The sequence below is a fragment of the Elgaria multicarinata genome, chromosome 3 (assembly GCF_023053635.1).
Source record: "Elgaria multicarinata webbii isolate HBS135686 ecotype San Diego chromosome 3, rElgMul1.1.pri, whole genome shotgun sequence".
NCBI classification, from domain to species: Eukaryota; Metazoa; Chordata; class Lepidosauria; order Squamata; family Anguidae; genus Elgaria; species Elgaria multicarinata.
The window spans coordinates 122878496-122906378 of record NC_086173.1 but is presented as its reverse complement, the minus strand read 5'-3'; the positions used below and the strand labels follow the sequence as shown (position 1 = coordinate 122906378).

Below are 27883 nucleotides of genomic sequence, written 5' to 3'. Positions count from 1 at the left end.
TTCGTGGCTAACGATGACCCTGTTCAAACATGCTAAGCCACAGTGGTTAAGCATTTTGAGCTAAACATTATGGCTTAGTGTGTCTTGTGAGCCATGACTCAGTGGCTCACACTGAGGTAGGTCACTTAGTGTGTCGTGTGAGCCTAACCATGGTGGCTACATAACCATGGTTTAAAGACGCTCACTATTTGCTGCAAAAGGGTTATCTGAATAGGCCCAAAGGTGAGTTATCCCAGCCTCATATCACTTTTTTTTATTTATGGATCATCTTGGATGCAATATTTATTCATCCTCCCTCTTGTAGTGTGAACTCAAGCTATTTCCACCTCAAGTTCCCCCCTCCTAAAAATATCTCTTTACAATTAAAGCCTATCCATTGCCATACTTAAAGACTCAGGGTAACATGATCATAACACAGTTTCCTGCTATTTCCAGTTTTAAATGGGAATTAGATGGAGGGACCACTGCTGTGAAATAATTTTGTTCCAGGTGCCACTTAGCGATCTTGTGGCTGGGGCAGGATTTTAATGTAGTTTTCCTAGCCCCAAGTTCCACCTTTTAGCCACTGGACAACTCTGTCTGTAACTGTTCCTGCTGTATGTCTTTTCATCAGTAGGGAAATTTTCTTCGTAGATTATTTTTCATGGCCAATTGCTATTTCCTCACCAAACTGAGCTTCCTGGTTCTTTTTTAAAACCAACCCATAATAGGTTATGATAGAAAAAGTATGGATGAAAATAAATTGAGAGGAGAAAGGTTTTATAAAAGGAAAAGTGATTTGGTAATTTCCTTAATACTTCCAGCTACATCATTGTAGCAGTCATTTTTTCTCCTGAGGTGAAAATAATATATCAGAAAGCAAGTAAAGAAAACAATTTAATGCTTTAAATGGTGAACTCTGTGCTGTGCTTATACTTTAGATGCTATTATTTTAGAATTAGAAAAAACGGCCTAGCAATTTTTTAAAAAAATCTTATTAAATAGTTTCGTACTGAACTTGTTTCTGATAGAAATATAAATATTCTCTAACATGATTTTAGCTTTACTCCTAAAAAAAACCTAAGCTTGTTCTGAACAGTTTTTGTACTGTAAGCAGTTGGTCCGTTTGCATATGGAGGATTGATGCCATAAATCAGCAAACTGCTGTTACTTAATGTTGTTTAAAAGAGAAGGATGGCTTTATTTGTTGTTTTCAATCATTAAATATTTCCTACTTGGCAGCTGTAAATGTACAGCAACTGACACCAGCCAAATAGGTCTAGAAATGTGTTAACTGGGTGCTGGGGAGCTCCTGTGATCTGTTATTAGAGAATCAAACTGTGGGTGCAATCCTGTACACACTTATCCGGAAGCAAGTCCCACTGAACTCAGTTGGACTTACTTCTCAGTAGACCTGCATAGGACGGTGCTGTAGTTTTACCTTTGCTGTGGGCTCACTATGTGTCTTTGAGAAATTATTTCAGCCTCTATTCCTCATCTGTACAGTGGAAATCACTGTGTCTTACCCAAGGTGAAGGGAAAAGATCCTAGCAGCGCTTTCCATATCTTTATTAACAATCTCATCTTCTGCAGGGTTCAGTACATCAAAGCCAATTTATTTCAGTGGGATTAGACGCACCAAGCTCTTCATGGGATTGTGATGTAAATGGTTTTTTTAATTTATTTTAATAAGCCACTATCCCATAACAGTATATGTTTTCACTACCATAATTTTAGTGTTAATCCTGCAGAGATCTCAGTTTGTATGTAGCTGTTCAGAATTAAGCTTGTACATCCTTTTGTTCATTTCGTCAACATTTGAAAAGTGCTGCGTGCCATTGATGAGTAGTAACAGCTGCTCCTCTTACATTTGGGGAAATTGTAGATTAATTTCCGGAGAGAACTGGATATTCAAGACAAACCCACCGACCTCTCTAGGTTGAGCGCCAATTTTGGCTGAGATCCCCTCCCCTATGGGGGAGGTGATTTATCACCGGTGCCTCTTTCATCTGCTGGATGATTGTCACTCAAATTGCAGTGTGTTAGCAAATCACCTGCAGTTCTACTGCAGCAATAGTGGAGTAGAGGCTGGGATGGGGTGAGAAGAGCAGCTGCTGCTACCTTCTTTTCCCTCCCCTGTAACTTGAGAGGCTGCAGATGTCTGTCAGTAGGTGGCGCCCTGAGCTCAGCTGTAGCCCTGGCTATAGGCTATATATATCCTATGATAACAGTGCAGGGGCTCAGCTTTTCCAGCGACTTCTAACCAGGGGAGGGGGCAGGGGAGGAAAAAAAAGAGAGGAAAAACACTACCCCAGTCTCACAGTGTCCCTTCTGTCGCCATATTCTCTATGCAGATCTCCAGCAGACGGAACTCTTGCCTAGGGCAGCAAGAAACTTCAACCCGTTCTTAAAACCTATGTATTAAAGCAGGCGGTATAGAAGAGATCACCTCCCAAGGCCAGTTGTCCAAGATGACTAACATATCCTATCACATCTCCAACCTCCTGGAGAAGATGACATCCACCGACAAAGATTTTAGGTAAGATCCAAGCTTCTCGTTAGGGCTGGGGTGGGTATGGGGTGTGAATTGCCTAGCTGTGGTTTGGGTTTGCTACTATTGTTTTTGTAAACCTCCCTGTGGATTGCACACGTGTGTTGATCTGCAAACGTGTGTTGATCTGCAAATCTTTTAAAGAGGGCTTATGGAGGAGCAGCAGATGTTTTTAAGAACTGCAGCTAGAAAAGGGAACCTTTATAAAGAAGATGAGGATGTTAATGGTGTAGCTATAATCACCCCTCCTAGTATAATGTATGTTGTATCTATAGACTGGGCCAACAAGGCTGATGGGAAAGGTACTGCAAGCTTCCAGGGCGGGGAAGAAGAGTACTACGTCCTAGAATTTCTCATGCGGCCTTTAATGGCTAACATTATAGCAACCTTTTATGTCCCTCCTCCGAGACTAAGGTAGAGATCCATGGCTAGACAGCTGCAGTCCAGGGGGGGAAATCTTCCTAATCAGCTGTTACTGTCTGAGAAATGATTGGCTGCTTTCACTGTGTTGTTTAAGAAAAACAAACATGATCTCTGCTATAGTAAAATCACAATGCTGGGGAGTACTGGTCACTAGATACTGATTTGTTTGTGTTTGTGAAGTAAGTCAAATTGGAGTTTAATCATATCTGAAAGAAGATGCATTTTATTAGAAATGAGAAACAAATAAAATTGAGCTGTATGTGTGCACGATGTATATTTGAAGGAATGTCTAAATGACCAAATTAAACAGATGAAATTCATCCACCAGATATGTCCAAGTGGATTTGTAGCTCAGTCCACAAAACAATTAAACCACAGTCCAGAAACTGATAGAGTTAACATCTCAAGATCTTAACTGGAAGGAAATTCCTTTGATTTTAACGGAATGTGTGGCCTAAATTGGCTTAAATCCAGGCACTGCGATTCTGGTTTATCCTGTTTGTGGATTGGACTGTTACAAAATTACTTACTGTTACTGGAGGGAATGGATTAAAAAAAAAACTATTTTATGGGATGTTATCACATTGAAACGTAAACATATCTCAATATATTGCTGATAATGGAATATATTCTACTCATGGATACTCCAGTATAAATCCCACTGGTATCACGATGTAACACCATACCTGCCTGATACTGTTGACATATCTAAAAGATGATAGCTGATTTCTTACAATGGTTTTGACCACAAAATATGTTTTGTGCCCATCAATGTTAAATGATCTTGTAACAACCCTGTTGAATTCAGTGGGGCTTACATATGCTTGCACTATAGATTTATTAAAGGCACTATGAATGACACTGAAATAGGTTCTGTTATGGTTTCATGGTGTTTCAACTGTGTATCTGAGTTGGACATTATAAAAGCTCACTAGAGACAGGTGCTTTATATATAACCTAATATGATTACTCCTGGTCATTACTTACCTTAGCTCAGTTGAATAACTTCTGATTTTGCAGACAAGTCTTTTAAAAAATACTTTAGAGCCAAATTCCATGTTAGGCATAATTAGGAAAGGAAGAAAAAATAAAACTGACAATATTATGCCCTTATACAGATCTATGGTACCAACCACACTTGGAATACCCTGTATAATTATGGTCACTGCACTTAAAAGAGGATATTGTAGAGCTGAAAAATGTGCAGAAAAAGGCAACTAAAATGATCAAGGGTCTGAAGCAACTCCCCTATGAGGAGGAAAAGTTACAACATTCAGAACTGTTTAGCCTAGAATAAAGGCTAGTAAGGGGAGACATAATAGAAGTGTACAAAATTATGCATGGTGTGAAGAAAGTGGGTAGGGAGAAGCTTTGCTACCTCTCTCATAATATTAGAACCCGGTGTTCTTTCATGAAGCTGAATGATGGGAAATTCAGAACATATAAAAGGAAGTACTTGTTCACACAGTGCATAGTTAATATATGGAATTCACTGCCATGAAATGAAGTGATGACCACCAATTTGGAAGGCTGTAAAAAGCAATTTGACAAATTCATGGAGGAGAAGGCTATCATTGGCTACTTGTCCTGATGGCAATATGCCTCTGAATATCAGTTGCTGGGGAACACAGCCAGGAGGGTGCAATTACATTCATGTACTACTTGCAGATTTTCCTCAGGCAGCTGGTTGGCCAGTCTGTGAACAAAATCCTGGAGTTAAGGGACACATGGTCAGATTTAGCATGGGTCTTCTTATGCTGTTATGTTCTTAAGAGCCAATAAAAAAATAAGATAATTAAATCCAAAAATGGTTAAAAACAAAGTTCTAAGACTTACACCCTGATCTTAAACGTGCTTACTTTGAAGTAACTCCAGTTGATTTCAGTGGAACTTGCTTTCAGATAAGTGTGTCTAGGATGGTCAACTTAAGACACAAAGTTAAGGGGTTGTTGCATTAGTAAATATGTAGTCAGGGTGAAGAGTAATGACTGCTACTCAAAAAGGCTCTTAAGTTGGGATAAGCAGCCATCCTGAATGTGAGGGAGGAGGGCTTGGCCCCAAGACCCAATGCAGGCTTGACCACCCTGCAGCCTATTCTTTCCAGATGAGCTCGAGTGGCTCCTTGGCTGAGGATTACTCAGTGGAAGATACCCAAGAGAACTGGACTATGGAATAATGTGCAGAAAGTAACTCAGCTTTATGTTGAAATTAAAAGAAACTTGGGGCTGTGTGGCAACCATGGCAAAAAAATTGTACATTGATTGCCTTGAATCAAACTTGTGCCAAAGTCCTGGGATTTTCTTTTTACATTTTTAAATGTTTGCAAATATGCATACCCTAAGAATACTCAGTTGCGTCCTCATATCATTTCTATCAGCGAGCATACCGTCAGTAAACTGAAACTGGAAAAAGATCGCCTAAGAACTACCCCAGGGCAAGAAAGCTATAACCTGTTATTATGCTCTTGGTGGAATGTAAGCTTGCTAGGCAAATGTCTTTTGACATTGATACGTTCGCCTGCATTGAGCAGGGGGTTGGACTCGATGGCCTTATAGGCTCCTTCCAACTCTACTATTCTATGATTATGAAAATGAAATTAAGGAAGAACACATTCAAGTAGGCTACCTGTTTAGGCATTAGTTGAATAAATCATTATTGTAGAAAAGGATGTTTTGCTTGAATTATGCCGATGTTTGAAAGTTCTGCTATTAATTTTAATAACTGCAAATAATGTTAATAGATAGTATATGATGATTCCTGATTTCCTGAGATTGTAAGAGATACCTTTTGCATTCTATTAGAGTAGGTTAAATGAAGTAGATACATTCATTAATAACTATGAAGCAGATTCACTAGATAGGCAAACCATTTGCCTACCTCGTGAATTGGTATTCATGGATATTCATGCATAATACATTCCTTGTACTTGAATATGCTGTTATCTACTGATACGATTTGTGTGTGTGTACAGGAGGAGGGCCCAAGACTGTGTTTTGTGCCAGGCTATCTCTCTGTGGACCTGCTGTAAGGACATCGCATTGGCATGGCAGTGGGGATTGAGAGAGAGAGAGAGAGAGATTGAGTGATTAAAAAAAATGCTTTAAACTAAGAAAATCTTCCAAGTAATCCCTTATTGTTTTAAGTTAGGTCAGTTCAGTTCTGTTTACTTATTTAAAATGATAAGCAAGTTAATTGGTTACTGTGAGTAACGTGTTGTTCTTATTTGCACTTTGCGTCTATGAATTTTCATCTTCCTTACTGCCACAGGTTATTGTAGATTGGATAAGAACATAACAAGACCCCTGCTGGATCAGACAAAGGGTCCATCTAGTCCAGTATTCTGTTCACTAGCCAACCTGTGAAAAGCCCCAGTGCCATCCTGTTTGTGTTCCCCAACTACTGCTATCCAGAGGCATACTGCCTTTGCTACTTGAGGATGTATATAGCCATCAGGACTAGTAGCATTGGTAGCCCTCCTCCAGGAATTTGTCTAACCGCCTTTCAAAGCCATCCAAAATGGTAGCCATCAACTGCATCTTGTGGTAGCAAATTTCATAATTGAACTATGTGCTGTGTGAAGAAATGCTTCTTTTTATCTGTCCTAAATCTCCCACTAATTGGCTTCATTTGACGACCCTGGATTCTAGTATTTTAAGAGAGGGAGAACAATGTCATCCTATCCACTGGATCTGTGTCTGCCAGTCAGCCAACCTATTGCTGATGTTGTTCTTCCAGGTTTATGGCTACCAATGATCTGATGATGGAGCTGCAGAAAGATTCCATAAAGCTAGATGAAGACAGTGAGAAAAAAGTGGTGAAAATGCTTCTAAAATTGCTTGAGGACAAAAATGGGGAGGTTCAAAATCTGGCTGTCAAATGGTAAGACCCCTCTGCATCATCTTAATATCGCTTAGGATCTGACTGAAAACTGCTAAGGTACCCAAAATCAGTTTTGAGAGCTTTTACATAATACTGTGTCTTCTGGCTTCTTCGTTTCTGGATTAGGACTTTGCCTCCTGGCCCAACAGTGAACAGATACATGTCTGAGAGAAGAGGTGGCGGGGTCATGGATGATCACACGTCATAGGCGCTGTGTCTGTGTGCTTGAGTGCCTGTTCATGAGTGCACAGCAGGGCCTTTGTCCTTGGTGCATAAAGACAGGAGGTTTCCATGTGGAGTGCCAAAGGAAAGGAATATTCCACCTTAGAGGCAGTTTTCAATGCTAAAGGCTTACTTCTCCCAAACTCCTCACCGGCGTGTGCTTAGATGAATAGTAGGGCATGAGGCAATAGAAAGGACATGGGGCTCTACTCCTTCCCTTTGATTTGCTATTTCCCAATGTTGCCTTGTGAAGGATGCCTTTTAGCTGAAAGGTGCTTGTTGCAAGACAGGGAGAGGAAAGGCCATTGGGAGGGGTTCACAATTGCTGTCTCCCAAGTCCAGTTGGGAAGATTTCTGTGACAGTCTAGATTTACTTCTCCTCCTCCTCCTCCTCTTTCTCCTCTTCTTGCTCCCATTTGCAGCTTGGGGCCTTTAGTAAGCAAAGTGAAAGAATATCAGGTGGAAACTATTGTTGACACGCTGTGTACTAACATGTTATCGGATAAGGAGCAGCTCCGGGACATTTCCAGTATTGGGCTGAAGACAGTAATTTCTGAATTGCCCCCTCCATCAACAGGTAGGAAAATCTCTCCTTTCCATTTATAGAATGAGGAGGTTCTTTCCTTTTCGCCAACCTGTTCAAGACAGTGTAGCACAGGATGCTTGCAGTTTTGTGGAATTCCTTTCCAAATACTGTTGGTTATTAAACAGAAAAAGTTTCATGTCCTGAGTGAAAAGATTTTTTAAAAAAAATACTTTTAAGCCCTGAAAGGAAATGGTTGAGATTCATATGAGACTTAAGGCAAATTTCACCATTCAGTGGTGGGGAAAAAATGGAAGTAGTTTAAATGAAATCCAAATTTTGTAAATAAACTCTGACTGTGCTCATCTAAAGAATAAACTGTAGTGAAACTGATTTCCAAAAGGGGCATTTAGGTGGAACTTCGATGGGTTTAGGGGCAGCTGTCATTGCCATATTTTCTTGATTCAATCAGACACACAAGTAGAATGTTGATTCAATAGAATATCTGCTAAACACAATACTGGATGCAGTACACTCTTGCCTGTGAAAGCTCATGCCTCACATGGATAGAAAGTTCATCACTAGTGACAGGAGCAAATCTGTGAGTCGAAATCTATTTGTGCAAATTTAACTTTAAAAAAAAAATTGGTGGGAGATTTCTGCAGGAACTACTGTGCTTTAGCGAATTTGTGTTAATCTCCCCCAAATGTTTTTTTAAGTTAAATATGCGCAAATCTCCCCAAAGTGGGGAAATGGTGTCGCTGTCTAAGGAGACAACAAAGTGGAGGAGTAAATTGACTAGTGTAGTTTCAAGATGTATTGCAGAGGGGATATTCTTATCAAGATTGCAAAGAGCATTGTGGTCTTTGTCACTCTTTCCAGGCAGTTCTGCATCCCTTTCCAAGAAGCCATGCACAAGCCATCATGCCGGGGTTGCATGGCACGACAAGCCACTCTGAAAACAAGCTACCCTGAATAACCCAACAACAAGTCATAGGTTGTCAGGGTTGTTATTATTAATTATTTATTACATTTATATACCGTTCCATATTGGAAGCTCTCTGGGTGATTTACAAAAGTTAAAAACAGTGACAAAAGTTAAAAACAGGGCTGCTTGTGCATGGTTAACAAACTACACCGAGGAATCAGTGGCGAGTTCGAACATCACAACAGGCCACCCTGAAACAAACAAAACTGATAACCCACCATGGGTTGCCGTGTCATGTGAACCAGGTCAATGACCACTCATGGTTTAAACAACCCAGAGATCACAACCTAACAACAAATCATGGGGTCTTTTTCTGAGTTATATGTAGTTAACAAACCACAGTTTGTTCATGCGGTTGCACTCACACACCACAACAACCAAGAATTCAGCAACCCAAATAATGGGCTAGCATTGTGTGTTAACAAGGTCATAGTGTAATACTTGAAGATGGACATAATGTGATTAACTGTGGTATGTCCTGTTGCCATCTGCTGTGAATAATCTACATCTGAATCATTGGCAGCTAAATTTGCTTGCACTTTATCTGAGCATCGCCAGAAGGACACTCTTTGCCAAAATTGTTGTTCTGGTTTCTCTATTCCCTCCACCCCTGTTTCCCTCTGTAGGTTCTACCATGACAGCCAATGTATGCAAAAAGATCACAGCTCAACTGACGGGAGCCATTGGAAAACAAGAAGATGTTTCTGTGCAGCTTGAGGCTCTTGACATCTTGTCAGACATTTTGAGCAGGTACGAAGAAAGTTCCTTTCAAGCAGCTGTGTAGTAGGTCGTGAAACGAAAATTTCAAGACTTCAAATAGCAGACTCCTATACACGTGCATAGGATTCTTTTATTTATTATTTGATTTCTTAGTTGCCTTTCTCTTTAAAAAAAAAAAGGATGTAAGGCAGCCAACAACATTATGAAAACATACAAAATCTAAAATAGCTAAAACAATTTCCATTCAAATATCAAAACACAATAACACAGCTAAACCATCAGTACGTACCAGAGTCAAAACCAGTGATGCATAAAAAGCCCATCATATGCCTGGAAAGAGAGGAGAGTTTGACCTGGTGTCGAAAAGATGGCAGTGTTCACACCAGGTCGGCCTCACTGGTGAGAGCGTTCCATGGCCTAAAAACGCTGATAGAGGGTGTAATTCTAGGCATGTTTAGACAGAAAAAAGCCTTTCAACTCCCAGCATGCCCCAGCCAACATGGTTGACTGGGGCATGCTGGGAGTTGTAGGCCTGGTTTTGTCTAAACGTGCACAGGCTTGCACACTAGCACTCCTAAGCCTACTTACTTAGAAACAGGTCCCTCTGTGCAGTGAGATCATGCTTGCTATTTCAGCCTTCCCCAACGTATGTGCTACAGATGTGTGGGAATGCAACTCACATCTTTCCTAGCCACAATGGCCATGCTGACTGGGGATGATGGGAGTTGCTATCCAATACATCTGGAGGGTACTATGTTGTGGAAAGTGGCTCCATTAAGTGTGTTCAGGCTTGCAATGTGAATGGTATTTGCACTGAATAAAGAGCTGCATTTGGATAAGTGGGAGACCTTGCTTGAAATTCCTACTTGGTGCTACAAAGCTTTTTGGGTGCGTTTAGAGTCATGACATGATTTTTTGGTCTTACAGGTTAGATGTGGGCATAACATGAACTATGGTTGTATTTTACCCAGTCTGCTGAGCCCTTGGTGTAGTGTGAGAAAATAGCATTAATAGCAATTGTAACTTTCATTTATTTTGATGAGTTTCCCTCAGTACAAAGTGTATTACTCCTGCAGCACCAAAGGTGAACGGCATTTATCTTTTTAAAAAACAAACAAAACAGAAACAAACTTACCCAGTCAGGAGATAGTCATAACTTGGTTTTAATAAACTTCCTCTTAGAAACGACATTGGGAGAACATATGTAACTTCTGTTCTCTGTATCACTGTAAAAAGTTGAGGAGACATGCTGCAAAGACCCTTGTGGCACCTGAACGACTAATACATGTTTTCTGGCATAAGCTTTCATGGACACTGCCTACTTCATCAGATGCATGGAGTGTTGGCAGATTTCTATACACGTGCTGGGGGCTGTTGTCAGAGGGAATTGAAATGCAGGAAGTACCGACAGTGATAATTACCTTAACAGTTGCCATTCACAAATCATTTTGGGATAACACAGATATCATTGCAATGGTGAGCCAATTTACATATGTAGTGCAATAATTGAAGAAAAAACACACCTTTGTCCTTATTCAAATAGAGATGAATCTTTTGATGAATTACACTTCTACAATTACACCTTGATAGCTGCCTCGAGGGTAATGATGGAGTGGACAGTGTCCCCAGAAGCTCATGCCAGAATAAATTTGTTACTCTTTCAGGTGTCACAAGACTCCGTTGTTTTTGCCGTAACAGACTAACGCGGCTAACCCTCTTTGTGAGATTACGGTAGAGTGCAGCAAAGCATGATCTACATTTCTGTTGACGTCAGTCTCTTGTGTCACTTGCCCATGGCTCTGCAGGTTAGGGGGAACTCTGTACTCCTTCCATTCCTCCATCCTGAACTGCCTCCTCCCTCAGCTCACGAGTCCCAGGTTGGCTGTGCGCAAAAGGGCCATCATTGCCCTCGGTCACCTGGTCTTGACTTGCAATGGGAACATCTTTGCAGAGCTTATGGAGCACCTGTTAGCAGAGCTGAAGAGGAACAACTCCACTTCTACTACGAGAACATATATCCAATGTATTGCTGGCATCAGCAGGCAGGCTGGACACCGCATAGGTAAGTCTTATTGTTCGGATTCTTGTTTTGCAAAACCAGGTTATTTAAACTTGTGATGGCTGTCAGCGAAGCTGGTGCTCTATGCCAATCACTTGCAGATCTCCCCCTCCACTACCAGCCCTGTTTTCTTTCTTTAGTGGAATTTTTATCTTATTGTATCTCTAACTCCTGGTTTGTTAAGAGGCAGCATCTCTGCTGCTATAGCATCTTTTGATGTAGGCAGCAGCCAAAGACAGTTTTTATTGCTTGGGTAAGCTAAGAAACTTTCATAGAAGCTGGAAGATGTCTAAACATAAGAGAGCCCAGGTCTCTGGCCTAAGATAAGATTGTCAACTCAGGCAACTCCTACATAATCCATGTAATCCTTATTCTAATAGACCACGAAGAAAGAATAGGAGTGAAGAAAGTATTCCCTGTCAAAGGTGCCAGCAGAGTAGATCTATCCCGATGGCTCAAGCAAATGAGTCCAACCACACGTGATAGGGCAAGTCTTCCTTTGGTAGGAATTAAAAACATCAGTCAGTGATTTTAAAGTGGGAGTGAAGGGGATGCTCCCTCTGCAGCTGCCACTATCCTCTTGGCCCTGTGTGGTCCAATCTCCATCATGCAAGCACGCATTACACACACATCTCTCTCTCTCTCTCTCTGGATATGGGCTCCTTTTATGTCAGATGAAGTCCTAGATTATGATATTTCTAAGAAACAGATCCAGATGTTCCTTCTAGCTCTGCTAGAAATGGGGAGAAAACGGTAGCTCCTTTGGTATGTCACAACACCCATGTTCCACTTGAAACACTGAAAATATGGTAACTGGCCTTTAACTCAATCAAGCATCCTTCAGTGGGAAGGATGTCTGTCTGCCTCTCTTTCTCTTTCTGCCTCTCTCTCTCTCTTTTACATACTCACACTCCCTTATTTCCTGTTGTTATGTGGCGCTTTCCAAGGGACTGATCTGGTCCCAGCCCACTTAACTACAGCAGTGCTGTACTGTCAGCAGCTCCCAGACCATCCTCTGGGCCTGGAAGGGATTTCTGTTGATGGTTCGCTCTCACTGTCTTCTAGGAGACTATCTGGAGAAGATGATCCCACTAATAGTTCAGTACTGCAATGTTGAGGATGACGAGCTGAGGGAATACTGCTTCCAGGCCTTTGAGTCCTTTGTGAGAAGGTTTGTGACTTTTTCATGGTCTGGTTTCCTGCAGCAGGCAAAGGTTCAGCATGCAGCTTGCTTTATGTGTGTGTTGTTTCTGTTTGGTTTTGTAAGGGGAACTATTTCTTCTGTCAGCTGCTGCCCAGGTCTGCTCTGATTATCCATGTTCGATTCTGGGTAACATCTCTCAGCATTCTGGGTAACATCTCTCAGCATTCCTCTGGCCAGCCTTTCTCGAAGGCTGGCCAGCCCCCTTCCATGCATGTGGAATGGCCTCCCTGTATAATTTAATCACGCCTGCCACAAGAGGGACCCACCACTGAATGTGGACCCATCAAAGTGGTCACATTCGGTGGCTCTGGAGTTTTGCTGTTAAAAATCCCAGTTCTGAAATTTCTGTAATTGGAACAGTTTCTTTTTAATGGAACAGTTTCTTTTTCAAGGAGATTGTACGCTTTTATTTAAATGAAGGACGAAGTTAAATAGAGGTGGATTGTAGCATTAGAAGGACAGGACTGGGTAAGACAGAATCAGGCAGTGGGGGAAGAGATCTGGTGCTTTGAATAACTGTTATGCCAGGAAACATATGGCAAGTTCATCTCCTCCTGTCCTACTGCTCCAGTGCTCCAGATTCACAGGGTGTAATCTATTATCTGCCCCAGATCTGTTTCATGATTTCATGATTTCATGCACACTCCTGTTTTCAGATCTATCTCCGTATAGGAACCCAGAGCGTGTGTGTATTCCTTTGAATGTGTTGTTCAGGACCTTTCATTGAAATGCACGAGGAAGCACTTGGAGGTGGAAATGTGGCCATTTGGGATGCAGTGTCTGAGATCAGTCATTGGAACACAATTGATGTTCTGGGTGTGAAACTGATGTAAAATGCGTTAAGCCTTGGGATTGCTGGGAACGATTTACCAATTGTTTTTGTTTTGAAAATACTATTTATGGAATTGGAGATTCTTAACCTGAAGTTCTCTTGCTGTTTCTAAAGGTGTCCCAAAGAAATTGGCCCTCACCTTCCTAGCGTGACTGGATTGTGCCTCAAGTATATCACATACGACCCGAACTACAACTATGACAATGAGGAGGAGGATGAAGAAGAAATTATGGAAACTGAAAATGGGGAGGATGAGGAACAAGGTGTTGCATGCTTAGGTTGATGATGATATTCAGGGTAGCTGGGTCTCCTCTGCCAGTAACTCAAACAGCCCTCTCTGTGTCTTTCAGCCCTGAGGCTGGCAATGGAGACTTGTGCCTTTCCATGGCCAGTAGGAACCTGAAAATGATGTGCTTGTCACTGTTTTGAAATAAATGTAAATGAAGCTTAGCTCTCCAAAAACCATGTCTGAGCTGAATCTTAGAGTTTCCACAAGATGGGTCTAAATGAAGCCATGTGGCTTCATTTCAAGAGAGACTGAAAGAACTGGGCATGTTTAGCCTGGAGAAGAGAAGATTGAGGGGAGACATGATAGCACTCTTCAAATACTTAAAAGGTTGTCACACAGAGAAGGGCCAGGATCTCTTCTCGATCCTCCCAGAGTGCAGGACACGGAATAACGGGCTCAAGTTAAAGGAAGCCAGATTCCGACTGGACATCAAGAAAAACTTCCTGACTGTTAGAGCAGTGCAACAATGGAATCAGCTACCTAGGGAGGTTGTGGGCTCTCCCACACTAGAGGCCTTCAAGAGGCATCTGGACAACCATCTGTCAGGGATGCTTTAGGGTGGATTCCTGCATTGAGCAGGGGGTTGGACTCGATGGCCTTGTAGGCCCCTTCCAACTCTGCTATTCTATGATTCTATGATTCCCTATTTAAACAGGAGAGACAGCGAAGCCTAATGTAGCTGTGATCCAACTGCTACTCAGTTCTCCCTCTCCCAGAACAGTATCCATCAGTGGCGATTCCATCCTGCAGCTGTCTGAAGGAGAGGGAGAGACAGCAAGCCTCTTTCTACTGGCCTGGCTGAGGCTGACTAGAGCTTAGTTCCCCACTCTCCCATTCCAGGTTCCACCAGACTCGGTCTGCCTAGCTGCTAGCACAGGGGTGCAGAACCCTCTTTCATCCTGAGGGCTGAATTCGATATCAGAGAAGCTCTTGTGGGGGCTGCAGCCAAGTGGTGGGTGGGGCCAAAATGCTAGCGTATTTATTACTTATTATTTATTTATTTATTTATTACATTTCTATACCGCCCAATAGGCGAAGCTCTGTTAATAACGCTGTTAATTGCTGGTAGCTAAGCCTTAGGAGAGGCATTTCAACCTTTTAGAACAAGGGGCAGGCCTGCAAAAGCTGGGGAAGCCACCAAATGATTGTGGGGGTGAACAGAAATGTGGGAACAACTTGTGGAGAAAGGGGTCTGGATTTGGCCCTGGGGTCTGAGGTTGAACACCTCTGAGCTAGCAGAAGGAAAGAAACATTGATGCCTCCTTCATTGTTCTGGTATGAGGCCAATCTCCACACTACGTTCAACATGGTGCACCATCCCTTTTCCTTAGGGTTCTAACTAGACAGAAGACTAGATGAGAGTCCTATTGTACAGCAGTCTTATGTGAGATGTGATGTGATTAACTTGTAAACTGCCCAGAGAGCTTCAGCTATGTGGCGGTATATAAATGTAATAAATAAATAAATAAAGTAAATTATATAGTATACTTATGGTGCTGTTTGCATTAGGTTTTTCTTTTGATGGGGATATATATTTACACCAATTAGATCCTCAAGAGCTCAGATTCTGGTTTTCTACTTTTTAAACATTTGGCTTTACCTTTTCCTCCTCAGAAAGCGATGATGAGTATAGTGATGATGATGACATTAGCTGGAAAGTTCGCCGGTCTGCAGCCAAGTGCCTTGAGGCTATTGTCAGTACCAGGCATGACCTCCTGCAGGACTTCTACAAAACGCTCTCACCGGCTTTAATAAGCCGGTTCAAGGAAAGAGAGGAGAACGTTAAAGCGGATATCTTCTGTGCTTATATCTCTCTCTTGAAGCAAACCCTGCCCATTCAGAGCTGGCTGCACGCTTCAGATGAAGCAAGCAAGGAGGATATCCCTCTCACCATGCTTCAGAACCAGGTGGGCAATGAGCAGCGAGCCAGTCTTCTGAAGGGATGGTGCTGAGTAGGCAACCCCTGGCCCTCTAGATGCCATCGGCCCTAGCCAGAATAGCCAGTGGTGAGGGATCATGGGAGTTGCAGCCCAATAACATCTGGAGAGCCACAAGTTGCCCAAACCTGGCCTAGCAGATGGTTTTAATAAAGTGTGGTGGGTCTACAAGATGAATTGCTGGGCTGAGGGCGGGGGGAGGAATGAACCTTGACTGAACTTACATTAGGTTTGCTAGCTTTGGTTCAAATTGAGCTCTGTTGCTCTTAAGGCAGGGGCAGGGGACCTTTTTTGGGGGAAGTTGTTAGGGGCTGCATGCCAGTGCTGAATGAGGCCATACGTACATACATACATATTACACACCCCTACATCTGTTGCCAAAGCACCATACCCTGATGTTTGGTGGTCTGGTTCCATTTTACAACCAAAAGAAGAGGACACTGGATGCATGTAGGCTGCAACAGTGGGAGGACACTGCTTTCGACGCTGTGGAGGAGCTCTTCCCCTCTCCAAATGTCTTGGGGGCATCAGGGCCTTTTAAACAAAGTGGTGAATAGTGTGCTGAGGCATTCAAGTCTCCTGGTGGCTTGTGGAAATGAGACATACTGCAAGAATATGAAATGGGAAACTAAGCCATTGTCCGCGCCTGTATGTGTTGCGTTGTATTCCAAATAATGTGACTCCTGTATCAGCAGTCGCAAAGCAGCTATGTTTTTGAAGTAAGCAAATTAAGAATTAGGTGGTGAAATCCATATAGCTTTCCTGTCATTCTTACTCAGTGCCTTAGTCTTAACAATGTGTATTGTGAAATTGAGAGAGAACCTCTTGAGGTTTATATAATATTTATTTATAAACCCTTTTGTTCACTATACCAGTGAACTAGCAGAATAGCAGCGGGTCTTAACTATGAAAGTCAGCAAAGACCAAATTAACTTCAAGACAGAGTCTGTTTTGTTTGGTACAAAAATAAAGTATTTTACTGATAGAAAATAACACAGTTTATGGCAATACAAATTTACACCAACATACTCACACACTTGGTCATACAGATTACAGCAGGGCTCACAGCAGTAGAGAGAGAATATTTTAATCTGATTACAAAGCTCCAAAACTCTCTTTATATACACTTCCCTGAACAAATGATGAAACCACTAATTGGCAATGATAAGACAATTATACTTTTGCATCATCCCAATAATTCAATAAAGTCCAGCTGCAAACTTGACCTTTAAGCTGATTGACTGATGCTGAGTCTTCAGTTTCTTCCAGGTTTTACAGGCTTGTACAAAGATATGGAAATCACAAAAAACCAGTCCTAATTCAGGACTCCCAACACCCCTTCTTTTTTGGGTTTTCCACTATTTCACCACGTTACAACATTTGTACAGTTAATCACATTTTTAGCCCTCCCTGAAACCTAACGTTTCACAAATCTCCCAATGTTTGATGGCTCCTAACGGTTTTGTAAAGACGTCTGCCAAATTATTCTGGGACTCACAGTAGGCTAACTTCAATGTTCCACTAGCTATGTGTTCTTTGACATTATGAAACTTGATAGCTATGTGTTTAGACTTTATCTTTAGGATTTCTGAATTCGCCAATGCAATTGCTGCTTGGGAATCACAGAACACAGTTACAGGCTTTGCAACATGGATTTTGAGGTCCTTTAATAATTGCAATAGCCATGTAATCTCACCACAAACATCAGACAGTGCCCCATACTCAGCCTCACATGAAGATATGGCCACTGAAGCTTGCTTCCTTGACTTCCAGGATATTGGGGCTTTTCCAAATAATAGAATATATCCAGACGTGGATTTTCTATCTTCCGTACAGCCTGCCCAATCTGAATCCACATAGCACAATAAATCTTCATCTGGCTCTGCAGATAAACTTAATCCGTGCTCCAAGGTGCCTTTTAGGTACCTTAAAACTCTTTTCAGGGCATTCCAGGCTGGTATTGTGGGCTTTGCAACAAACCTGCTCAAAATGGCGACAGAAGCTGACAAATCTGGCCTAGACCAGTTAACTAAGTACAACAACATTCCAACCACAGACCGATACAAATCTGGGTTGCTAAAACATTCACCTTGTAAAGTACTTTGTATGTTCAGTTCCATGGGGCTTTTCACCGGTTTGCAGTCTTGCATCCCACACTGTTCAAGTAACACCTCAATTTTCTGCTTTTGACTTAGCAGAAAGCTTCCGTCCTCCGTTTGTTTAACTTCTACCCCCAGGTAATTTTTCACTGGCCCTAGGGATTTCAAGTTATACTTACTAGCCAACTGCTGTGCTACTTTTTGGACCTCTGCGTCACTATAACAAGATATCAAAATGTCATCAACAAACAAAATTAAGGCTTTATAATCCTTACCACTCCCCTTCGTGTAAAGACAAGGGTCTGCAATGCTCCTAGAAAAACCCATGTCGTTTACCAGAGTGTTGTTTAAAGTTGAATTCCAGCACCTCGCACTCTGTTTCAACCCATAAATCGCCTTCTTTAACAACCAAACTTTGTTGTTGTTATCAAACCCTTCTGGTTTCCTCAAGTACAATTTTTCCTGGATTGGTGCGTTTAGATATGCTGTGGTAAAGTCGTACTGACTTATTTTCAACTTTTCTTTGGCTGCAAGGGTTAAAAACAAGCGTAAAGTCTCTGATTTTACAGTGGGTGAGAAAGTGACGTCATAATCGACGTCCCTAACCTGATTATATCCCCTAGCAACCAGCCTAGCCTTGAATTTAGTGTCCCCGTTTTCAAGCGGCTTGCGTTTGAAAACCCAGCGGCAAGTTAAAGATTTCTGTCCCGGAGGCAAAACAACTTCTTCAAAAACCTTGTTCTCTTGAAGACTCTGTAATTCGCTTTCCATGGCACACTCCCATTGTTTTCGTTCAAAAGAACTTAATTGCTTTACTTCCGCATAAGAATTAGGTTCACAGCTCACATTACAAGCGTGTATTCCAAGCCTATGGGGAGGCACGCCTTTGTTTTGTCTTTGAGACCTACGGGGGATCTGCACCTCCTCCTCCTCCTCCTCTTGCTCTTGTTGCTCTCTGTCTTCTGGCTCGGTCTGAGTTGCTACAGGCGTTTGCCTGCTAGAAGAATCTAAATCTAGTAAAACTGACGGATTATCATGTACCGATTCCCAATTCTGCTCAGCAAAGGAAGCAGATTTTGAGACAACAATTCTTCCTCCTTTGTGCAAAAACCTCCAACTACCATTTTCATAACCAACAAACATCATTTTGACTCCCCTGGGTCCTAGCTGTCTCCTTTGAGCTAAAGGAATATTCACAATTGCATAGGATCCCCAGATTCTGATGTGTTTTAAACTAGGATTTTTGCCAAAAATTAAGAAAAAAGGAATATTGTTAATGGCTGAAGACCACGTTCTGTTGCACAGATAGTTTGCAGCCATAAAAGCTTCACCCCAAAGCTTGGGATCTGCTTTGGCATCCTTCATTAAGCATTCCATTTTCGTTTTCAGCACGCCAATCCGCCGCTCCACATTCCCAGCTTGCCAAGACGCCATGGGATCTGTAAACTTATGAGAAATCCCATGCTTTCTGCAAAAATCAGCAAACTCTAGACTTCTAAACTCGCCCCCCCGATCCGAACAGAAGTTCTGTATTTGCCTTCTCTGCATTTCGATTCCACTCTCTCAAATCAGCTGCACTTAAATCTTCATCGGGTGGGTCTGTAACAACTTCCCACAGCCCTTGGTTCCTTAAACTCATTTCAATCTTAAATGACCAAGTAATATAATTTGTGTCTGTGAGTTGTTCCATTTGTGTATTCATTCCTATTTGAAGTGCCATAACTGCTAATTGGTTGTTTTTTCAACCCTTTTGTTATTTGAATTTCCTTTTTGGGAACTGACCGGCTTAACAACCTCAGAATCCCTTTTCAAATTCAAAAATAGCCTTCTATCAGACACCGTGTGACTTTGCAAGACAAAAGCTTTACAAAAAAGCCTCTTCCTTTGTCTAAATCCCAACGTTCTTTAGAAAAAGCAACGCTCCAGGGCAATTAGTCAACGCACGGCTTCTCTGTCTTATCAGGTCCTACTGTTTCTCTGTTAAGAACTAGAATTATGTCCAGACTGTTACTGGGTTTCTGGGTTTCTGGTTTACTGGGTAGCTGGGCCCATAACCTCTTGAGGTTTATATAATATTTATTTATAAACCCTTTTGTTCACTATACCAGTGAACTAGCAGAATAGCAGCGGGTCTTAACTATGAAAGTCAGCAAAGACCAAATTAACTTCAAGACAGAGTCTGTTTTGTTTGGTACAAAAATAAAGTATTTTACTGATAGAAAATAACACAGTTTATGGCAATACAAATTTACACCAACATACTCACACACTTGGTCATACAGATTACAGCAGGGCTCACAGCAGTAGAGAGAGAATATTTTAATCTGATTACAAAGCTCCAAAACTCTCTTTATATACACTTCCCTGAACAAATGATGAAACCACTAATTGGCAATGATAAGACAATTATACTTTTGCATCATCCCAATAATTCAATAAAGTCCAGCTGCAAACTTGACCTTTAAGCTGATTGACTGATGCTGAGTCTTCAGTTTCTTCCAGGTTTTACAGGCTTGTACAAAGATATGGAAATCACAAAAAACCAGTCCTAATTCAGGACTCCCAACAGAACCACCATTTAAAAGTCGTGTTTCGCTTCCTGAGTTTATATCTCAGTTTCAATGCCTATCAGTTGTGGATTTTATAGCAATATGCTGTGTTGCTATTGAAAGACTATGAAAATAGATTCTGGACTAATTCTAAGTGCACTTCCAAGACTGGCTAAGGTATATGCTGAAGTACATAATGCCAGCTCAGTCTTCTTGATTTGACTGATCCTACTGTGTGGATTTTTGGGAGCATTGTGGCCGATCTGAAATTTTAAAAATAGCTCCTGCCCAAATGAAGGTTTGGACATGATGCATTCTTTAAAAGAAACCTTTTTGAAAAATAGTTTGTGAATATTGTTTTGTCCCAAAAGAATACATTTCCACATGTGTGTGTTTCCCTTTCTTTCTAAAATAAAAATCTCTCATGTACACATAGTTCAGACTTCCCCAACTGGTGCCTTCCAGATGTTTTGTACTTCAAGTCCCATCAGCCCCAGCCAGCATGGTTAATGGTCAGGAATTCTGGGAGTTGTAGTCTAATACACCTGGAGGGCATCTGGTTGGGGGAAGTTGACCACTCAAGAAGAAACGGCTGTAATCTTTCCTTTAAAAGAGAAGCTATTGGCCAATGGGATTGCATTGCCTTTTCACTTCGCTTTGTGTTGGCTCACTACTGAATTTCTTTCTAACTTTGCAGGTTCCAAACATCATCAGGGCTTTGCACAAGCAGCTCAAAGAGAAGAGTGTCAAGTCGAGACAGGGTTGCTTCACTCTCCTGACCGAACTGGCAAACGTCCTCCCTGGTTGCCTTGCGGATCACATCCCTGCCCTGGTGCCTGGTAAATCTTGTCTGTTGTCGGGGGGGGGGGGGGGAAGCGACAAAGCAGGGCAAAAGTTTCTCAAGAGTGTAGAAGAGCTTTCCCCGATGTGAAGCCTTCCAGGTGTCTTAGGCTCTGACTGCCATCACTCCCAGCTGTTACGGCCATGCTGGCTGCGACTGATGGACGTTGCAGTCCAAGCTATCTGGAGGGCCCGGATTGGAGAAAGGTGGTGAGGGCATTTTTCATGCTGAGATGTGAAGCACCTAAGCAATATGCTGGTGGCTTCTCTGATGCTCATTCTTCTTCACATGCAGAGCGGATCTTCCATTCTCTAGTACAAGTCAATGGATATCCCCTTCCGCATGCCCCCTTTTTATTCTTTAGTCATTCCTAGTGTTAATCTATTACATCTTGACGTGTCTTCATTTTTAGGGTCTATTCACACAGTTTTTCATTGAATTATTGTTGTTATTATTATTATTATTATTATTATTATTATTATTATTATTATTATTATTATATTTATTTGTATCCCGCCTTTTGCCCAATGCTTTTGAATCACTTTGAATTGAATCACTTCTTTTCCCCCTCTGCATTATTCTTTCATGGGTCATTCAGTGATGAACAGATCCTCCTGGGATAGAGAGGCAGGGAGAGTGGAAGGCATTGCTTAGGCAATTGCTGTGCAGTGTGGTCCTCTTTCTGTTTTAAAAAGAAGAGGCAGCTACATGCATTTTTTGTAGGCACCACATGCCTGCATGGGCACCACACAAATTGGACCCACAAGGGCCCTCTTCTATTCATTTATCTTGTGGTGGTGATAACTAGGAGGTGGGAGGGGGTCCCTGCCTAGTACTGCTTGATATGACAGCCAAGAAGTTGGGTCCAGCCTTGTCATTGTGCCTGTAGAACAAAAGATGCCTAAGTCCGCTGGATCAAATGTATGCCAACCTTCCCTAACTGAGCGCTCTTCAGATGTTTGGACTTCAGCTCCCATCAGCCCCACTCAGCATAGACAATGGCCAGAAATGTTGGGAGGTTTAGTCTAAAATATCTCAAAGGCTCCAGGTTGGGGAAGGCAGATGTACACTGTCACAGAGGCCGGTGTTTGTCTTAAATAAGGTGAGCTGGTTGCTCCCAGCGGGAGCTATATGGTGAGGGAGCACAGAGCCTTTTTAAAGATAATGCTGATAAAATTTTAGAAGATCACAACATGATGTGGCTGTGGTGGGGAGAGGGAAGCATCATGCTCACAATTGTCCCACAAGCTCGGCAGCAGTGGACAGGGGAAGAATGGCATTTTCTCATTTTGCTGAGGCAAAACTGTAAAGCAGAAGCAGAACTTTGAGAGGAAGACATTTGAATGTCACACAACAAATAAGTAGCAACTGTGCATATATTCCATTAAAAAAAATGCATGGAAAGTGGAAATGACTAACAAACACAAATGTATCAGGTTGCTTCCAGATGAAGCTTTATTGTGTAATTGCCCTGCTGCATTCACAGAATTTTACAGGGGTTCCAGACAACAAAGAGCATCGTCAAACAGGGGGAAATCGCGTTTCCTTACTGTCACTTCTTCGTCCCCGCTTTTGTCCCTCATTACTTCCTTTTTCTGCCCGGAGGGGAAAGAGGAAGTAAACAGAAACCATGTGGCCCATTCAGGGGCCATCTTTATTGTGCCACTTTTCCTGCACACAGCAGGAGATTGCAGTACATTTCATTTAAAATAAAAAAGGAGGATTCAAAGGGGTCTATTTTGCGACAGAAAAACGAGCGGAAGGCTCGCAGGAGGTAGACGTTGTCCATAAGTGAGCAGTTGCGAGCGTGCAATAAAACACTTGTCTTCAATTTGTAGCCCTTCCCTGTTGTTCCACCTCTGCTGCCATCTTTTTCCTTACCAGAAAAAAAAAAACCCTTAAGGAAGAAAAGACAGAATCACTACATGATGCCTTTTGAGTGTTAGTGCTAGGAACCTCCGTGAATTATGCATTTGATTTATATTGTATTATTGTATTAATGTTGTTCCCTGCCTCGATCCAAAGGGAGAGGTGGGTAAGAAATATTAATTTATTATTATTATTACTATTTCCCCTCAGTGGATTAATTCCCTTCCCACCTGTTCTGTTTGAAGATACTGTGTGTTGCAAAAGAAGAACAAAGCTGACAACTCTTTTCTCCAAACAGGAATTGTTTTCTCCTTGACTGATAAGTCCAGCTCCTCCAACATGAAGATTGATACACTGTCTTTCCTTCACGTTGTTCTTTGCAACCACTCCCGGGAAGTGTTCCATCCCCATGTTAAGGCACTGCTACCGCCCGTTGTGGCTTGCATAGGAGATCCCTTTTACAAGATAACATCAGAATCCCTGCTAGTGACTCAGCAGCTTGTGAAAGTCATTCGGCCCCTGGATGTGCCTTGTACGTTTGATGCCAAACCTTATGTGAAAGACCTGTTCTCTGCTACTCTAAAGAGGCTGAAAGCTGCTGACATTGATCAGGAGGTGAAGGAGCGGGCGATCTCTTGCATGGGACAGATTGTTTGCAACCTTGGAGACTACCTAAGCAGCGATCTCCAGCCAACCTTGAAGATTTTTCTGGAGAGGCTGAAAAATGAAATAACTCGGCTGACCACGGTCAAAGCACTCACTTTGATTGCTAGCTCTCCCCTCAAAATAGACTTACGGCCCATTCTAGCAGAAGGATTCCCCATTTTGGCTTCCTTCTTGCGTAAGAATCAGCGGGCCTTGAAACTGAGTACCTTGACAGCTCTGGACATCTTGATCAAGAACTACAGCGATAGCCTCAAGCCGGCCATGATTGAGTGCGTTCTAATGGAGCTCCCTGATTTAATTAGCGAGAACGATATGCATGTTTCTCAGGTGGCTATCACCTTCCTTACTACCTTGGCAAGGGTGTATCCCTCTGCCTTGTCCAAGATCAGCGGGACAGTTCTCTCGGAGCTGTTTCAGCTTGTTTACTCACCTTTGATGCAGGGGGGAGCTCTGAAGGCCATTGTGGACTTTTTTCAAGCCTTGGTTGTCACCAAGACGGTCAACATGAACTATGCTGAACTGCTGAAGCAACTGACAGGCCCGATCTACTCCTCAAGCCCTGGCGGGGTAAGTTTACATAAGCAGGCCTATCACTCGGTTGCCAAATGTGTGGCTGCCCTTTCTTCTGTATGTCCCAAAGAAGCCCCGGGGGTCGTAAGCCAGTTCATCCAGGATGTGAAGAATCCCAAGTCCAGCGCAGCTGTGAAAATGTTGGCCTTCCTTGCCCTGGCCGAAATCGGCCGCACCACGAACCTCAGTGCTCAGAAGGAGCTCAAAGCTGTGATACTGGATGCCTTTGCTTCGCCCAGTGAAGAGGTGAAATCAGCTGCTTCCTATGCTCTTGGGAACATTAGCGTCGGCAGCCTGAAAGAATACCTCCCCTTCATGCTCAAAGAGATTGGAGGCCAGCCGAAGCGGCAATACCTGCTGCTCCACTCCTTGAAGGAAGTCATCAGCTCCTCCCCGGCAGACAGCCTAAAGCCCTACGTTGAGGACATCTGGGCCCTGCTCTTCAAGCACTGTGAATGCGCAGAGGAAGGGACGCGCAACGTTGTGGCTGAATGCCTGGGGAAACTGACTGTTGTGAATCCTTCTCAGCTGCTGCCCAGGCTGAAAAAACAACTGTCTTCAGGTAATGGAAAGGCCGAGACTAGGGTAACTCTAGGGCTATGTGAGATGCTGTCTGCACTAGACCCCACTGCCTGTCCTGCCCGTGCCCTTGGGCCAATGCTGGGGAAGATCCTGGGGAAGGGGGAATAGTGCCCCTTCCAAGGTTCACCTTTATTTTCCCCCTTTTTAAAAAGCTTGCATTCTTTTTCAAATACTATTATGTGTTACTTTTGTGAAATCCCAACAATCAACCTGATCATTCATCCATTCATTCATAAAACTGTTGTTGCTTTTCATTTATCATTTTTTTCTTTCGTCTCCCATTTTTTAGCTTTTTAGAAAAATGGTTTTTAAATGGATTTTAATGTGATGTTGATATGTATTCTTTTTTATACAAAACCACCGATTAGTAGAGAGATGGGCAACTAGATGGTACAGGAAAAGTTATAGTATTTTTTGTTTTTACATGCTGCACCATACACATAGATTTGGAAGGAACAAGACAAGGTAGAGATGCTGAAAAGTAGAGAAAGGCTGTGTTCCGAGAACATGAGAGTCAATGGGGGTGGGGGGTAATAATCAACTCTGTTGTTTATCTAGGGGGTACTCTCCAACCATGGTGTGGATTAGGATCAACATTGGCTCAGTTCACACAACACTTTTCTCTACACAGTGTGAAAACACTCAGCAGTGGAGTTTTTAGGAGGTACTCACCACACAACATGTTCTAACTCCACCATTGTGTGAATGTGGGCTACAGTGGAGTAGAGTAAAACTCAATGCAACATTTGATTGACAGTTCCTTCACCCTCTCTCCTCCCCCAGTCCTCCCAATGCTATCTCATCAGCCATTGCTGCAAAAAACAAAAACAAAAAACAATCCCAGCAGCTCCTCTAGAGCGGCACTTCCTCCTTTGGCCCTCTAGCCAGGGAACTCTGTAGCCAGTGGGGAAACTCCACTCAATGTAGCAAGAAACTCCTCGGAGCCCTCCAAACAACACGGAACAGAATGGTTGTGCAGGAACTCTCCTCTGCACAGTGTGGATATTCAGGGTGGGGTATTTTTTTAAAAAAAAAAACCAACATGGGGTGGAGTTTTCCCTCCAGTCAACACATTTTTCAACAGTGGTGTAACAACTCCACCGTGGAATTCTAACCACCGTTGAGAAATGTGTTGTCTGAACTGAGCCATTGAGTTGACTGTTAGTCCACGCTGAGTTGACTCCCTCCCTCCCTCCTCAGTCCTCCTGCTAGTATCCCATCAGCCATTGCTGCTGAAAATCTATCCTGCCGTCTGGACTAAGTGGCAGCCACTGCTTTGTCTACTCTTGTCTTGCAACTCTGTGGCTGACAAAATAACCAACGGTGCCCTCCATACAACACGATAACTAACAGTGATTCAAATAGCCAACTCTGTACAGTGTTGGTTATTTGTGTTGGTTATTTCAGCCAAATAACCAACCGTTGGTTAAAAAGCTCCCTCCATACAGTACAATAACACACTGTGGGTTAAATAACCAACCCTTGACTATTTAAACCACTGTTGGTTATTGTGTAGTCTGAACCCAGTCAGAGAAGGAGCACAAAACTGAAGGGAATAATAATGGGGGGTGGGGGGAATTGCTGACAGAAAAAAGGCTGTATGAAAACATAATTCCTTTTTGAGGGCAAATTAGAGTATGACATTTTAGCTAAGGTGGCAAACACTTGCTTTCTTCTGCAAGGCACATTCAGATATTTCTAACAAAACAAAATATTATATGGAGTGTACATTTTATTCAGATGTCTTAACGCTTGCCTAAAGAAGGCTGTGTCAAATATAATGCACAGATCTGGCTTATCTATTAGATTAAGTATGCTATAGAATAGGGTTCCACCCACATTAGGGTTTCTGTTATGGAGGAATTATGAGTCTATCTTTGTGGAGGGTGTGCCAGGCATCCTTAATATTCTTCAATAGTTTAGAAAATTATGGCTGTCCCCTTTATATAAGAAGAAAACAGTGGCTATATTGCTAATTTCAAGGGCTACAACTGGGCTGGTGGGGTGGGTGAAATACAGCTTGTGGTTCTTTTAGGGTGCAATCCTATGCATGTTTAGAAGGGAAAATCCTACAACTACCAGTATTCTCCAGCTAGCCATGGCGGTTGGAGCATGCTGAGAGTTGTAGGCCCTTTTTTCTACCTAAATAGGCATAGGATCGCACTCTTAGGAAAAAAGGTGAGTGCAAGCCTGCTGTCACTATCGTTAGCTTTGCATGAAAAGTAGGGATTAGGTGGAGATCACAGAACTATGGGCTTCCCGAATACAGCTGAATACAAGACAGTTCTTTAAGCCAGTGTTGATGGTGGGAAATAAAGCACTGAAAATGTTTTTAAAATCCAGTTTAGGCTGTGTTCCATTGCCAGGCTGAATGTTGTCTGAATTCTGCTCATGTCATTACATATTTGTTTTTCTCTGGTCGCTTTAGTGTAAATTTGTCTGAAAATCTGCAGCAGCTCCAAATCTGCATAAAAATCCTGTTTCAATGGACTGTTAAATAAACACACTGTTGTTGTTGTAAAAATGCACTTAGATAAGCATACTGCTTTAAAACAAATTGCAATTAGTGTAGGTAAGCCCAAGAATGGAGCTTAGTTATGCAGCATCATGTAAAGTTAAAGCTGTACTGCTAGCTGTCTCCATCCAGTTGCCTCACTAAAAAATGTCTGTCATGAACAATTACTATCAGAACAATGCTTGCTGTCTTGTGTTCTGGTGGGGAAATCAGAATAACAACCTTAACAAAATGGAGTTTGTTGTAAATTTCAGATGTCTGTTCCTTCTTTAGTCAATGATTCTTTCCCTTGCCCTTCTGTTTTTCACTGTAGGTTCCCCGTATGCTCGAAGCACAGTAGTTACTGCAATCAAATTCACCATTTCAGATCATCCACAACCCATTGATCCCCTTCTGAAAGGATGCATAGGTAATCGGTTCTTACAGACACCTTTCTGTTGAGATCAGAACAGCAAGCATTGTTCATCTTAAGAAAATATATAAATGTTACAAATCAATCACATGGGCAATGTATAAAGTTTTTTTTTTAACCTCCTGGAATCCAGGTACTATGAATCAAAAATAAAAATCTAGTGGGGAAGGGCTC

At 42.2% G+C, this 27883-nt stretch overlaps 1 protein-coding gene across 1 annotated transcript in view; it reads left to right on the top strand.

Annotated features, from left to right (window-relative positions):
• LOC134395276 (cullin-associated NEDD8-dissociated protein 1-like) overlaps positions 1–27883 on the top strand; it is a 35050-nt gene that overhangs the window by 623 nt on the left and 6544 nt on the right. Inside the window, exons 2-12 of the mRNA XM_063121423.1 lie at positions 2334–2518; positions 6689–6832; positions 7477–7631; positions 9192–9315; positions 11091–11347; positions 12410–12515; positions 13495–13643; positions 15284–15576; positions 20952–21093; positions 23263–24762; positions 27611–27706. Of these exons, the coding sequence (XP_062977493.1) occupies positions 2451–2518; positions 6689–6832; positions 7477–7631; positions 9192–9315; positions 11091–11347; positions 12410–12515; positions 13495–13643; positions 15284–15576; positions 20952–21093; positions 23263–24762; positions 27611–27706 (3034 nt within the window). The 5' untranslated portion in view covers positions 2334–2450. The remainder of the gene's footprint in view (positions 1–2333; positions 2519–6688; positions 6833–7476; positions 7632–9191; positions 9316–11090; positions 11348–12409; positions 12516–13494; positions 13644–15283; positions 15577–20951; positions 21094–23262; positions 24763–27610; positions 27707–27883) is intronic.